Raw genomic sequence first — 12,483 nt, 5'->3', positions numbered from 1 at the left:
TTCTTTGTGCTTTTTTTCTTTGTAACAAACTTTAGGCATTGCCAATGAAAATGGAGGAATAACGTTCTTCCCAGTCCAAGTCAGTGTTGGAGGGCAGGCACAAGCTGTGACCGGCTCCATCCAGCCCCTCAGTGCTCAGGCCCTGGCTGGAAGTTTAAGCTCTCAACAGGTGACGGGAACAACCTTGCAAGTCCCTGGTCAGGTGGCCATTCAACAGATTTCCCCAGGTGGACAACAGCAGAAACAAGGCCTGCCTTTAACCAGCAGCAATATTAGACCCAGGAAGACCAGTTCTTTATCACTTTTCTTTAGAAAGGTAATTTTTCTAAAGAAAAATGTACCCTTACCAGGTTTAGAGCTTGGGAAATACAAGCATTAGGTAAACAAAGTTTGAGATATTTTTGTTTATCTACTAGGTTTATCACTTAGCAGGTGTCCGCCTTCGGGACCTTTGTGCGAAATTGGATATTTCAGATGAACTAAGGAAAAAAATCTGGACCTGCTTTGAATTTTCCATAATTCAGTGTCCTGAACTTATGATGGACAGACATTTGGACCAGTTGTTAATGTGTGCCATTTATGTGATGGCAAAGGTAAGTACCATTAGGAATTTAAAAGGAAAAAGTAAAGATGCTACTTCCTTACTCTCAGAACTCTCTTTTAATAGCTTTATTGAGATAAAATTCACATACCATATAATTCACTCATTTAAAATGTACATCTCAGTAGAGTTTAGTATATTCATAGACGTGTGTGACAGTCACCACAGTCAATTTTGGAACATTATATTCCACTGTATGAATATATGATATTTTGTTTACCATTCATCAGTTGCTGGACATTTAGATTATTTCTACTTTGGGGCTTTTATAAATAATGCTGCTGTGAACATTTGTGTAAAAGTTTCTGCATGGACATCTTTTCATTTCTCTTCTGTATATCACCTTAGAGCAGATTGCTTGATCATATGGTAAACTCTGTGTTTAACTATTTGAGGAACTGCCAGACTGTTTTCCAAAGTCACTGCACCATTTTTCATTTCCACCAATAGTATATGAAGGTGCTTATTTCTCCACATTCTCATCAACACTTTTTATTATCTGACTTTGTTTTTCAAAATAATTTATTGAGGCGAAACTCACCTAACATTACCCATTTTAAAACAAACGGTTCAAGTTTTAAAATTGGCTAACTTTTTTTCTTCTTTTTCAGGGTTTGTTTGGCTAGTCTAAATCTCTTGAATTTCTTTATGTATTTGTCAATTCTGACTTCTTGTCACAAAGAATTCGGGTGGGGTTCAGATAGAGATTATGTTGAATCTGTAGATCAGTGTGGGGAGTATTGCTATCTTAACCATATTTCACCTTCTGATCAATGAACATTTGGGACATATGCTTTTCTTTGTGGGTGGTTTATTGATGAATAATTCTTTTCCTTGTTATGAGTCTATTCAGATTGTCTGTTTCTTCTAAAATCACTTTTGGTAGCATGTGTCTTCCTAGGAATTTGTCTATTTCCTCTGAGCTTTCTAATTTGTTGGCACACTGCTGTTCAAAATAGTCCTTTTTGTCCTTTTATTCTTTGTCAGTAGTAATTTGACAGTCTCTTTTTTTTTTTTTTTTTTTTATTATTATTTTGTTTTATTTTTTTTTTGGGGGTACACCAGGTTCAATCAACTGTTTTTATACACATATCCCCATATTCCCTCCCTTCCTTGACGCCCCCCCCTCGATTCCCCCCCACCCTCCCTGCCCCAGTCCTCTAAGGCATCTTCCATCCTCGAGTTGGACTCCCTTTGTTATACAATAACTTCCCACTGACTATTTTACAGTTGGTAGTATATATATGTCTGTACTACTCTCCCGCTTCTTCTCAGTTTCCCCTTCACCCCCCGCCCCCTCCCATACCTCGAGTTCTCCAGTCCATTCCCTATATCTGCTTCCCTGTTCTTGTCACTGAGTTCATCAGTACCATTTTTAGATTCCGTATATGTGAGTTAGCATGCAATATTTGTCTTTCTCTTTCTGACTTACTTCACTCTGTATGACCGATTGTAGTTCTATCCACCTCATTACATATAGCTCCATCTCATCCCTTTTTATAGCTGAGTAATATTCCATTGTATATATATGCCACATCTTCTGTATCCATTCATTTGTTGATGGGCATTTAGGTTGCTTCCATGTCCTGGCTATTGTAAAGAGTGCTGCAATAAACATTATGGTACAAGTTTCTTTTGGGATTATGGTTTTCTTTGGGTATATGCCCAGGAGTGGGATGACTGGATCATATGGTAGTTCTATTTGTAGTTTTTTAAGGAACCTCCAAATTGTTTTCCATAGTGGCTGTACCAACTTACAGTCCCACCAACAGTGCAGGAGAGTTCCCTTTTCTCCACACCCTCTCCAACATTTGTTGTTTCCAGACTTTGTGATGATGGCCATTCTGATTGGTGTGAGGTGATACCTCATTGTGGCTTTGACTTGCATTTCTCTGATGATGAGTGATGTTGAGCATCTTTTCATGTGTTTGTTGGCCATCTGTATGTCTTCTTTGGAGAAATGTCTATTTAGGTCTTCTGCCCATTTGTGGATTGGGTTATTTGCTTTTTTGGTATGAAGCTGCCTGAGCTGCTTGTATATTTTGGAGGTTAATCCTTTGTCCGTTGTTTCATAGGCAATTATTTTTTCCCATTCTGAGGGTTGCCTTTTAGTCTTGTTTATGGTTTCTTTTGCTGTGCAAAAGCTTTTAAGTTTCATGAGGTCCCATTCGTTTATTCTTGATTTAATTTCCATGATTCTAGGAGGTGGGTCAAAAAGGATGTTGCTTTGATGTATGTCAAAGAGTGTTCTGCCTATGTTTTCCTCTAGGAGTTTGATAGTGTCTGGCCTTACATGTAGGTCTTTAATCCATTTGGAGTTTATTTTTGTGTATGGTGTTAGGAATTGTTCTAATTTCATTCTTTTACATGTTGCTGTCCAATTTTCCCAGCACCACTTATTGAAGAGGCTGTCTTTTTTCCATTGTATACTCGTGCCTCCTTTGTCAAAGATAAGGTGCCCATATGTGTTTGGGCTTACTTCTGAGTTCTCTATTCTGTTCCATTGATCTTCCTTTCTATTTTTGTGCCAGTACCATACTGTCTTGATCACTATGGCCTTGTAGTATAGTTTGAAGTCAGGAAGCCTGATTCCACCAACTCCATTTTTCCTTCTCAAGATTGCTTTGGCTATTTGGGGTCTTTTGCGTTTCCATACAAATCGTAAGATTTCTTGCTCTAGTTCTGTGAAAAATGCCATTGGTAATCTGATCGGGATTGCATTAAATCTGTAAATTGCTTTGGGTAGTACAGTCATTTTCACGATGTTGATTCTTCCAATCCAGGAACATGGTATATCCCTCCATCTGTTTATGTCATCTTTGATTTCTTTCATCAGTGTCTTAAAGTTTTCTGCATACAGATCTTTTGCCTCCTTAGGCAGGTTTATTCCTAGGTATTTGATTCTTTTGGTTGCAATGGTGAATGGGAGAGTTTCCTTAATTTCTCTTTCTGCTCTTCCGTTGTTAGTGTATAGGAATGCAAGAGATTTCTGTGCATTAATTTTGTATCCTGCTACTTGACTAAACTCATCAATGAGTGCTAGCAGTTTTCTGGTAGAGTCTTTAGGGTTTTCTATATATAGTATCATGTCATCTGCAAAGAGTGATAATTTTACTTCTTCTTTTCCAATTTGGATTCCTTTAATTTCTTTTTCTTCTCTGATTGCTGTGGCTAACACTTCCAAAACTATGTTGAATAACAGTGGTGAGAGTGGACACCCTTGTCTTGTTCCTGTTCTTAGAGGGAATTCTTCCAGTTTTTCTCCATTGAGAACAATGTTGGCTTTTGGTTTGTCATATATGGCTTTTATGATGTTGAGGTAATTTCCTTCTATGCCCATTTTCTGGAGAGCTTTTATCATAAATGGATGTTGAACTTTGTCAAAAGCTTTTTCTGCATCTATTGAAATGATCATATGGTTTTTATCCTTCAATTTGTTGATATGATGTATCACGTTGATTGATTTGCGTATATTGAAGAATCCTTGCATCCCAGGGATAAACCCCACTTGATCGTGGTGTATGATTTTTTTAATGTGCTGTTGCAGTCTGTTAGCTAGTATTTTGTTGAGGATTTTTGCATCTATATTCATCAGTGATATTGGTCTGTAGTTTTCTTTTTTTGTGACATCTTTGCCTGGTTTTGGTATCAGGGTGATGGTAGCCTCATAGAATGAGTTTGGGAGTGCTCCGCCTTCTGCAATATTTTGGAAGAGTTTGAGAAGGATAGGTGTTAGCTCTTCTCTAAATGTTTGATAGAATTCGCCTGTGAACCCATCTGGTCCTGGGCTTTTGTGTGTTGGGAGATTTTTAATCACTGCCTCAATTTCTGTACTTGTGATTGGTCTGTTCATGGTTTCTATTTCTTCCTGGTTCAGTCTTGGAAGATTGTATTTTTCTAAGAATGTATCCATTTCTTCCAGGTTATCCAATTGATTGGCATATAGTTGCTTGTAGTAGTCTCTCATGATGTTTTGTATTTCTGAGGTGTCCGTTGTGATTTCTCCTTTTTCATTTCTAATTCTGTTGATTTGCATCTTCTCCCTTTTTTTCTTGATGAGTCTGGCTAATGGTTTATCAATTTTGTTAATCTTCTCAAAGAACCAGCTTTTAGTTTTATTTATTTTTCTTATGGTTTCTTTCCTTTCTTTTTCATTTATTTCTGCTCTGATCTTTACGATTTCTTTCCTTCTGCTCACTTTGGGGTTTCTTTGTTCTTCTTTCTCTAGTTGTTTGAGGTGTAAGGTTAGGTTGTTTATTCAATCATTTTCTTGTTTCTTAAGGTAGGACTGTATTGCTATAAACTTCCCTCTTAGAACTGCTTTTGCTGCGTCCCATAGGTTTTGGGTTGTTGTGTTTTCGTTGTCATTTGTTTCTAGATACTTTTTGATTTCCTCTTTGATTTCTGTAGTGATTCCTTGGTTGTTTAATAGTGAATTGTTTAGCCTCCATGTGTTTGTATTTTTTGCAGTTTTTTTCCTGTAATTGATATCTAGTCTCATGGCGTTGTGGTCTGAGAAGATGCTTGATATGATTTCAATTTTCTTGAATTTGCTGAGGTTTGATTTGTGACCCAAGATGTGATCTATCCTGGAAAATGTTCCGTGTGCACTTGAGAAGAACGTGTAGTCTGTCGTTTTTGGATGGAATGTCCTATAAATATCAATTAAGTCGAGATGGTCTAATGTGTCATTTAAAGCTTGTGTGTCTTTATTTATTTTCTGTTTGGATGATCTGTCCATTGATGTAAGTGGGGTGTTCAAGTCTCCCACTATAATTGTGTTACTGTTGATGTCCCCTTTTATAGCTGTTAGCATTTGCCTTATGTATTGAGGTGCTCCTATATTTGGGGCATAGATATTTACCATTGTGATATGTTCTTCTTGGATGGATCCCTTGATCATTATGTAGTGCCCTTCCTTGTCTCTTTTAATAGTCTTTACTTTCAAGTCTAATTTGTCTGATATGAGTATTGCTACTCCAGCTTTCTTTTGACTTCCATTTGCATGGAATATCTTTTTCCATCCCTTCACTTTCAGTCTATATGTATCCCTTGGTCTGAAGTGGGTTTCTTGTAGGCAGCATATAGAAGGGTCTTGTTTTTGTATCCATTCAGCCAGTCTGTGTCTTTTGGTTGGAGCATTTAATCCATTTACATTTAAAGTGATTATTGACATGTGTGTTCCAATTACCATTTTCTTAATTGTTTTGGGTTTGTATTTGTAGGTGTTTTCCTTTTCTTGTGTTTCCTACTTAGAGAAGTTCCTTTAGCACTTGTTGTAAGGCTGGTTTGGTCGTGCTGAATTCTCTTAACTTTTGCTTGTCTGGAAAGCTTTTGATTTCTCCCTCAAATCTGAATGAGATTCTTGCTGGGTAGAGTATTCTTGGCTGTAGGTTTCTCTCTTTCAGGACTTTCAGTATATCCTGCCATTCCCTTCTGGCCTGCAGAGTTTCTGTAGAAAGGTCAGCTGTTATCCTGATGGGTTTTCCCTTATATGTTATTTGTTGCTTTTCTCTTGCTGCTTTTAATATTTTTTCTTTGTGTTGAATTGTCGTTAGTTTGATTAATATGTGTCTTGGTGTATTTCTCCTTGGGTTTATTCTGTATGGGACTCTCTGTGCTTCTTGGACTTGGTTCATTATTTCCTTTCCCATGTTGGGGAAGTTTTCCACTAGAACCTCTTCAAATATTTTCACAGACCCTTTCTTGTTTTCTTCTTCTTCTGGGATGCCTATAATTCGAATGTTGGTACGTTTAAGGTTATCACTGAGGTCTCTGAGGCTGTCTTCTAGTCTTTTTATTTTTTTATCTTTTTCCTGCTCTGTGGCGTTTATTTCTTCCATTCTATCTTCCAACTCACTTATTCGTTCTTCTGCCTCAGTCATTCTGCTGGTTAGAGCATCTAGAGTATTTTTAATTTCAGTTATTTTGTTATCAATTGCTGTTTGTTTTTCTGAGTTCTTATGAACTGTTTCTTGTACTTTCTCTAATTTGTTATCGAGATTTTGTATCATTTTTACTATCATTACTCTAAATTCTTTTTCAGGCATTTTTCCTATTTCCTCCTCATTTATTTGGTCTTGTGGGTTTTTTTCCTGCTCCTTTGCCTGCATGGTGTTTCTTTGTTTCCTCATGGTTGTCCAAGCTTTTGGGGTTGCTTGTCCTGGTGATAGAGGTGTTTATAGAAGACTGTCCAAGCCTCAGACTAATGTCCAAGTATTGGATTAGACGAATATTCAGTCTGGTAGAGCAGAAAACAGTCAGCGAACACTGTTAGTCCCAGAGGAATAATATCACGTGTCTGATCCAAGCTGCTGGTGTTGGAGGGTTGCCTGCAGAGGTGAGGGGGCAGCTCCATTCACAAGTTTTGATGATCAAATATACCTCAATAAAGCTTTTTTCTCTCCCTTTGTGCTTAGTGGAGTTTTACTTGCTCACAGGCCGCCTCCTGCAGGGGCCTCACACCCGGCCCTTCAGACCAGAGTCCCTGGTGAGAAATGGCTGCGTCGACACCTCAGCTCAGCGGGCCGTGTGCAGAGACGCTGCACCCGGCACTGTGATTCAAGATGGCCGCGAGGGGGCCGTGTGCAGAGACGCTGTGCCCGGCACTGTGACAGTCTCTTTTTTTATATTTTTCAGTCTAGCTGAAGGTTTATCAATTTTGTTGAGTTTGTCAAAGAAACATATTTTGGTTTCATTTATTATTATATGCTCTAATCTTTGTTATTCCCTTCTTTCCTCCAGCTTTAGGCGTAGTTTTTTTTTTGTTTGTTTGTTTGTTTGTTTTATTTTTGTTTTCCTCTTGGCTGCGCCGTGTGGTTTCTGGGAACTTAATTCCCTGATTAGGGATTGAACCCAGATCCTTGGCAGTGAAAGTGCCGAGTCCTAACCCCTGGACCACCAGGGAATTCCCTAGGCTTAGTTTTTGCTCTTCTTTTTTTCAGTGTCTTAAGATGGATGGTTAGGTAATTAATTTAATCTTTCTTCTTTTTTACCATAGGCATTAAGAGCTATAAATTTCCCTCTAAGCACTGCTTTAGCTGCATCTCATAAGTTATGGTATGTTGTATCTTCATTTTCATTCATCTCAAAGTATTTTCTAATTTCTCTTTTGCTTTGACTTACTGGTTATCTAGGTGTGTTGTTTAATTTCCACATATTTGTGAGTTTCCCAAATTTCTGTTAATCATTTCTAGTTTCAATCCATTGTGGTCAAAAAACACACTTTGTATTAATTACTTCAGTCCTTTTAAATTTATTGAAGTTTTGTAGCCTAGCATATGGTCTATCCTGGAGAATGTTCAATATGCACTTGAGAAGAATGTATATTTTACTGTTGGGCAGAGTGTTCTATAGATGTCTGTAAGGTTTTTTAGTGTTTCTTATAGTGTTAAAGTCTTCTGTTTCTTTGTTGATCTTCTGTCTAGTTGATCTATCCATTATTGAAAGTGGAGTATTGAACTCTCTAAATATTATTTTTGAATTTGTCTAGTTCTCCCTTCATTTCTGTCAGTTTCTACTTCATGTATTTTGGTGCTCTGTTATTAGGTGAATGTATGTTTTTAATTGTTAGACCTTTCTGATGGTTTGGCCATTCATTATGAAATGTCCCTCTTTACCTCTAGTAACTTTTATTTTTTGTTGTAAAGTCTATTTTTTAGTGTGATATTTGTATAGCCACCCAGCTTTCTTGGGGTTGCTGTTTGCGTGGTATATCTTCTTTCTATCCTTTTGTTTCAAATCTATTTGTTTTAATCTAAAGTGTGTCTGTTGTATATAGAATATGGTTGGATCTCTTTTTTTATCTGGTCTGACAAATTCTCCCTTTGTGTTGCTTAATCCATTCGTATTTAACATTATTGTTACAACTGGATTTACCTCTGTCATTTTACTTTTTGTTTTTTATATATGTCTCATGTCTTTTAGATCCTCTCTTTCTCCTTTACTGCTTTCATTTTCATGTGCATTCGGTGAATACTTTCTAATGTGGCATTTTAATTTCAGTAATGACTTTAATTTTCTGAGTGGTTTCTTTAGGGCTTACTATATACATCTTTTTTTTAGTCTTTTTGCTCTATCCCCACCCTTTTTTTTTTGCCCCATCTTTATTGAGATATAATTGACATATCACATTGTTTAAGTATAAAGTGTACAGTGTGATGACTTGATACATGTGTATATTGCATTATGATTACCACCCATCTACGTTTTCTTGGTAGTAAGAACACTTAAGATCAACTCTCTTAGCAACTATCAAGTATACAATTCAGTTTGTTAACTATAGTCATCATGCTGCAAATTAGATCCCCAGAACTTATTCATCTTATAACTGGAAGTTTATACCCTTTGATCAACATCTCCCCACTTCCTCCAACCCCTACACATACATCTTTACTTATGAAAACCAGCTTCAGATTTATACTAACTGAATTCCAGTGAAATATAGAAGTGTTACCCTATGTAACTGTTTCCTTTTTGTTATTATTATGGTAGTATTGTTATACATATTATATCGATAAATGTTATAAATTCAAAAACACATTGTTATTTAATATTTTTATGACTTTTAAAGGAGCTGAGAGAAGAAAGGAGTGCAAATATTTATTTATAGCTTTTATTATATTAACCTTATTTACCATTTATGATTCTCTCTATTGGTTCCTGAGGTTTTGAGTTGTCATCTGGAGTCATTTCCTTAACCTAGTATAGCTTTCCTCCTAATCTCCTTTGTGCTGTTTTTGGCAAATATATATGTCACATTTCTTCATATATATATATGTTTTATATAATTTTTTAAAAAATAAGTTGAGAAGAAATATGCATTTTATACTGTCTTAACAGTTACATAATTATCTTTACCATTGCTTTTTTTAAAAAAAAATTTTTATTTTCTTAATTTTTTGGCTGCGTTGGGTCTGTTGCTGCGCACGGGCTTTCTCTGGTTGTGATGAGTGGGGGCTACTGTTTGTCATGGTGCACAGGCTTCTCATTGCAGTGGCTTCTCTTCTAGAGCACTGGGCTCTAGGTGCATGAGCTTCAGTAGTTGTGCACATGGGCTCAGTAGTTGTGGCATGCAGGCTCTGTAGTTGTCACACACAGGCTCAGTTGCTCCATAGCATGTGGGATCTTCCCAGACCAGGGCTCGAACCCCTATCCCCTGCATTGACAGGCAGATTCTTTTTTTTTTTTTTTTTTTTTAATTTATTTATTTATTCATTGGCTGCGTTGGGTCTTCGTTGCTGCGCACGGGCTTTCTCTAGTTGCTGAGAGCGGGGGCTACTCTTCATTGTGGTGCGCAGGCTCCTCATTGTAGTGCGCAGGCTCCTCATTGTAGTGGCTTCTCTTGTTGTGGAGCATGGGCCCTAGGCGTGTGGGCTTCAGTAGTTGTGGCACATGGGCTCAGTAGTTATGGCTCACAGGCTTTAGAACACAGGCTCAATAGTTGTGGCACACGGGCTTAGTTGCTCCGTGGCATGTGGAATCTTCCTAGACCAGGGCTCGAACCCGTGTCCCCTGCATTGGCAGGCAGATTCTTTACCACTGCGCCACGTAGGAAGTCCAGGCAGATTCTTAACTACTGTGCCACCAGGGAAGCCCTACCATTTCTCTTTGTTTTTTCATGTGTATTTGAATTACTGTGTGGGGTCACAGTTTGAAGAACTTTTAGTATTTTCATGTAAGATGGTTCTGCTAGCAGCATATTTTCTGTCTTTATGTTTATCTAAGATTGTATTTCACTTTCATTTATGAAAGATAACTTTGTTGGATACTGGATTCTTAGTTTTTACTTTGTCTGCTGTCTCATAGCCTCTATAGTTTCTAATGAGAAGTTACTGTTACTTTATTGGAGTTTCCTAATAAGCAAAAAGTTGCTTTTCTCTTGATGCTTTCAAGATAGTCTCCTTTTCTTTGGCATTCAGCTTTTTTACTAAATGTCCAGGTATGGAACTCTTTGCATTTGCCCTACTTGGAATTTGTTAAAATTCGTGGATGTGTAGATTAATGTGTTTAAAATAAATTTGGGAAGTTTTCAGCCTTTATTTCTTTGAATATTTCTTTCTGCTTCTCTCCCTCCTCTCCTTCTGGTACTTGCATTACGTGTATCTTGGTGTGCTCAGTAGCATGCCACATATCTCTGAAACGCTGTTAATTTTTCTTCATTCTTTTTTTTCTCTGTTCTTTGCATTGCACAGCCCCATCTTCAGGTTTTCTGAATTTTTTTCTCTGCCAGTCCAAACATAGTCTTTCATTCCTCTGATGAATTTTTTGTTACTATAATTTTTTATTCTAGGTCTTGGCTCAAATACCATTTATTCCCTCTCTTGTTAACTGAATTTTAGTAGATTTTCTTGAATATATATTTCTTCATTTGTTGTAAGAAGAACAGCACTGGGGAGCAGGTTCATGGAGCATCTCATAGTATTATGCTGGACGTGAAATTCTCTCTCAGAGCACTCTTATTCTTTGTCAGGTCACAAAAGAAGACAAGTCCTTCCAGAATATTATGCGTTGCTATAGGACTCAGCCTCAGGCCCGGAGCCAGGTAACTAACTACATTTTCTCTCAGGGCTGAAAATAAAGATGAAAGTCTTTGATGCATACAAAAAAAATTAACTACAGTTGATTCTGTGGCCTTTTCTCCAGCATAAAAAACTAAGACTCTTCTTTAAGGGAAGTCTCTATTTTAATCTTATTTAATTATTGACAGACAGTTATACATCTTGATTAGTTTAAGTTCTCCTTTCCCCAAAAGGTAACGATGTGAAATATTTGATTCCTTTTTAATTTAGATTAAAAAGGGAAGCTGTTTGGATTCTGTGTCACCTTGAATTCAGTTTGGTTTAGGAAACATAGTACTGTACATTTAACCAAAATAGTGTTAAATAAAATTTTAAAACTCATTTTACCTTTAAATGACTTGATTTTACAACTGGATGTTAGTACTGCTCTGTAGTATTGTAGGCAGTACTTGGAAGCTGAAGCCTGACAGGCCCTGATACAAATCCTGTATCTATTATTTAATAGATTTGTAACCTTAGCTGCATTTATTAACCTCCCCTGTGTAGGACAACTATTACTATATGGAGTTGTGAGAATTAAATAACATGTCAAAGTCATATGGTCTAGGATGTGCTCAATAAATACTTGTTTCTGTTCCCTTCTCATGATCTGTCTAAAGGTGTATAGAAGTGTTTTGATAAAAGGGAAAAGGAAAAGAAGAAATTCTGGCAGCAGTGATAGCAGAAGCCATCAGAATTCTCCAACTGAGCTAAACAAAGACAGAAGTAAGTGGGATCTTTACGAAATTATAAAAGAAAATTAGGAGCTTTTCTTATTTTTTAGGACCAGGACTAAGGATTAATAAATTAAATTACTGTTGTAGAAACTATGAAAATATTTTATTGGCAAAAGGTTTGTTGGAACGATAAACCAAATTCTAAATTTAGTAGCAGAGTTGTTTGTCCTTTATCCCATGGCTCTGAGGCACATAGTGCATTTAACATTTTTCTCTAGGGGAATTACTGAAGGCTAGAGAAGGCAGACATTTGTTGACCCGAGTTCCAGAAAAGTGTGACATATCAACAGAAACCATGCTATGGAAATACCATCCTTAATTGTTGGTTTATACCACTTAATGCAGAGCTCAGGTCCTAGAAAGCTTGGTGTAAATTAATGAAACTACTCAGTAAGCCCTTGCTACATCAATAGCATAGTAGTAAAGTTAGTACTTAGTATCTCATCTATGCTTTGCTCCATGGTATGAAGAATAAAGTGCCCATTTGCTGTCATTTAACAAGTGGAGCAGGTAGCTATTCACCCTTGTCTTACTGCATTTGCTTTTCACACGCAGTCTGCACTAGCAGTCTTCCTGTTCAGCACTC

The 12,483-nt window shown here is 37.1% G+C and overlaps 1 protein-coding gene across 2 annotated transcripts in view; it reads left to right on the top strand.

The window, feature by feature from the left end:
• RBL2 (RB transcriptional corepressor like 2) overlaps nucleotides 1–12,483 on the top strand; it is a 64,407-nt gene that overhangs the window by 33,319 nt on the left and 18,605 nt on the right. For both annotated transcript variants that reach the window (XM_057710741.1, XM_057710742.1), the window contains exons 16-19: nucleotides 36–316; nucleotides 417–593; nucleotides 11,073–11,144; nucleotides 11,781–11,886. In XM_057710741.1, coding sequence (XP_057566724.1) covers nucleotides 36–316; nucleotides 417–593; nucleotides 11,073–11,144; nucleotides 11,781–11,886 — 636 coding nt within the window. The remainder of the gene's footprint in view (nucleotides 1–35; nucleotides 317–416; nucleotides 594–11,072; nucleotides 11,145–11,780; nucleotides 11,887–12,483) is intronic.

Source organism: Hippopotamus amphibius, chromosome 16 (genome assembly GCF_030028045.1).
Source record: "Hippopotamus amphibius kiboko isolate mHipAmp2 chromosome 16, mHipAmp2.hap2, whole genome shotgun sequence".
Lineage (NCBI taxonomy): Eukaryota > Metazoa > Chordata > Mammalia > Artiodactyla > Hippopotamidae > Hippopotamus > Hippopotamus amphibius.
This window is presented reverse-complemented; position numbering and strand designations above follow the sequence as displayed.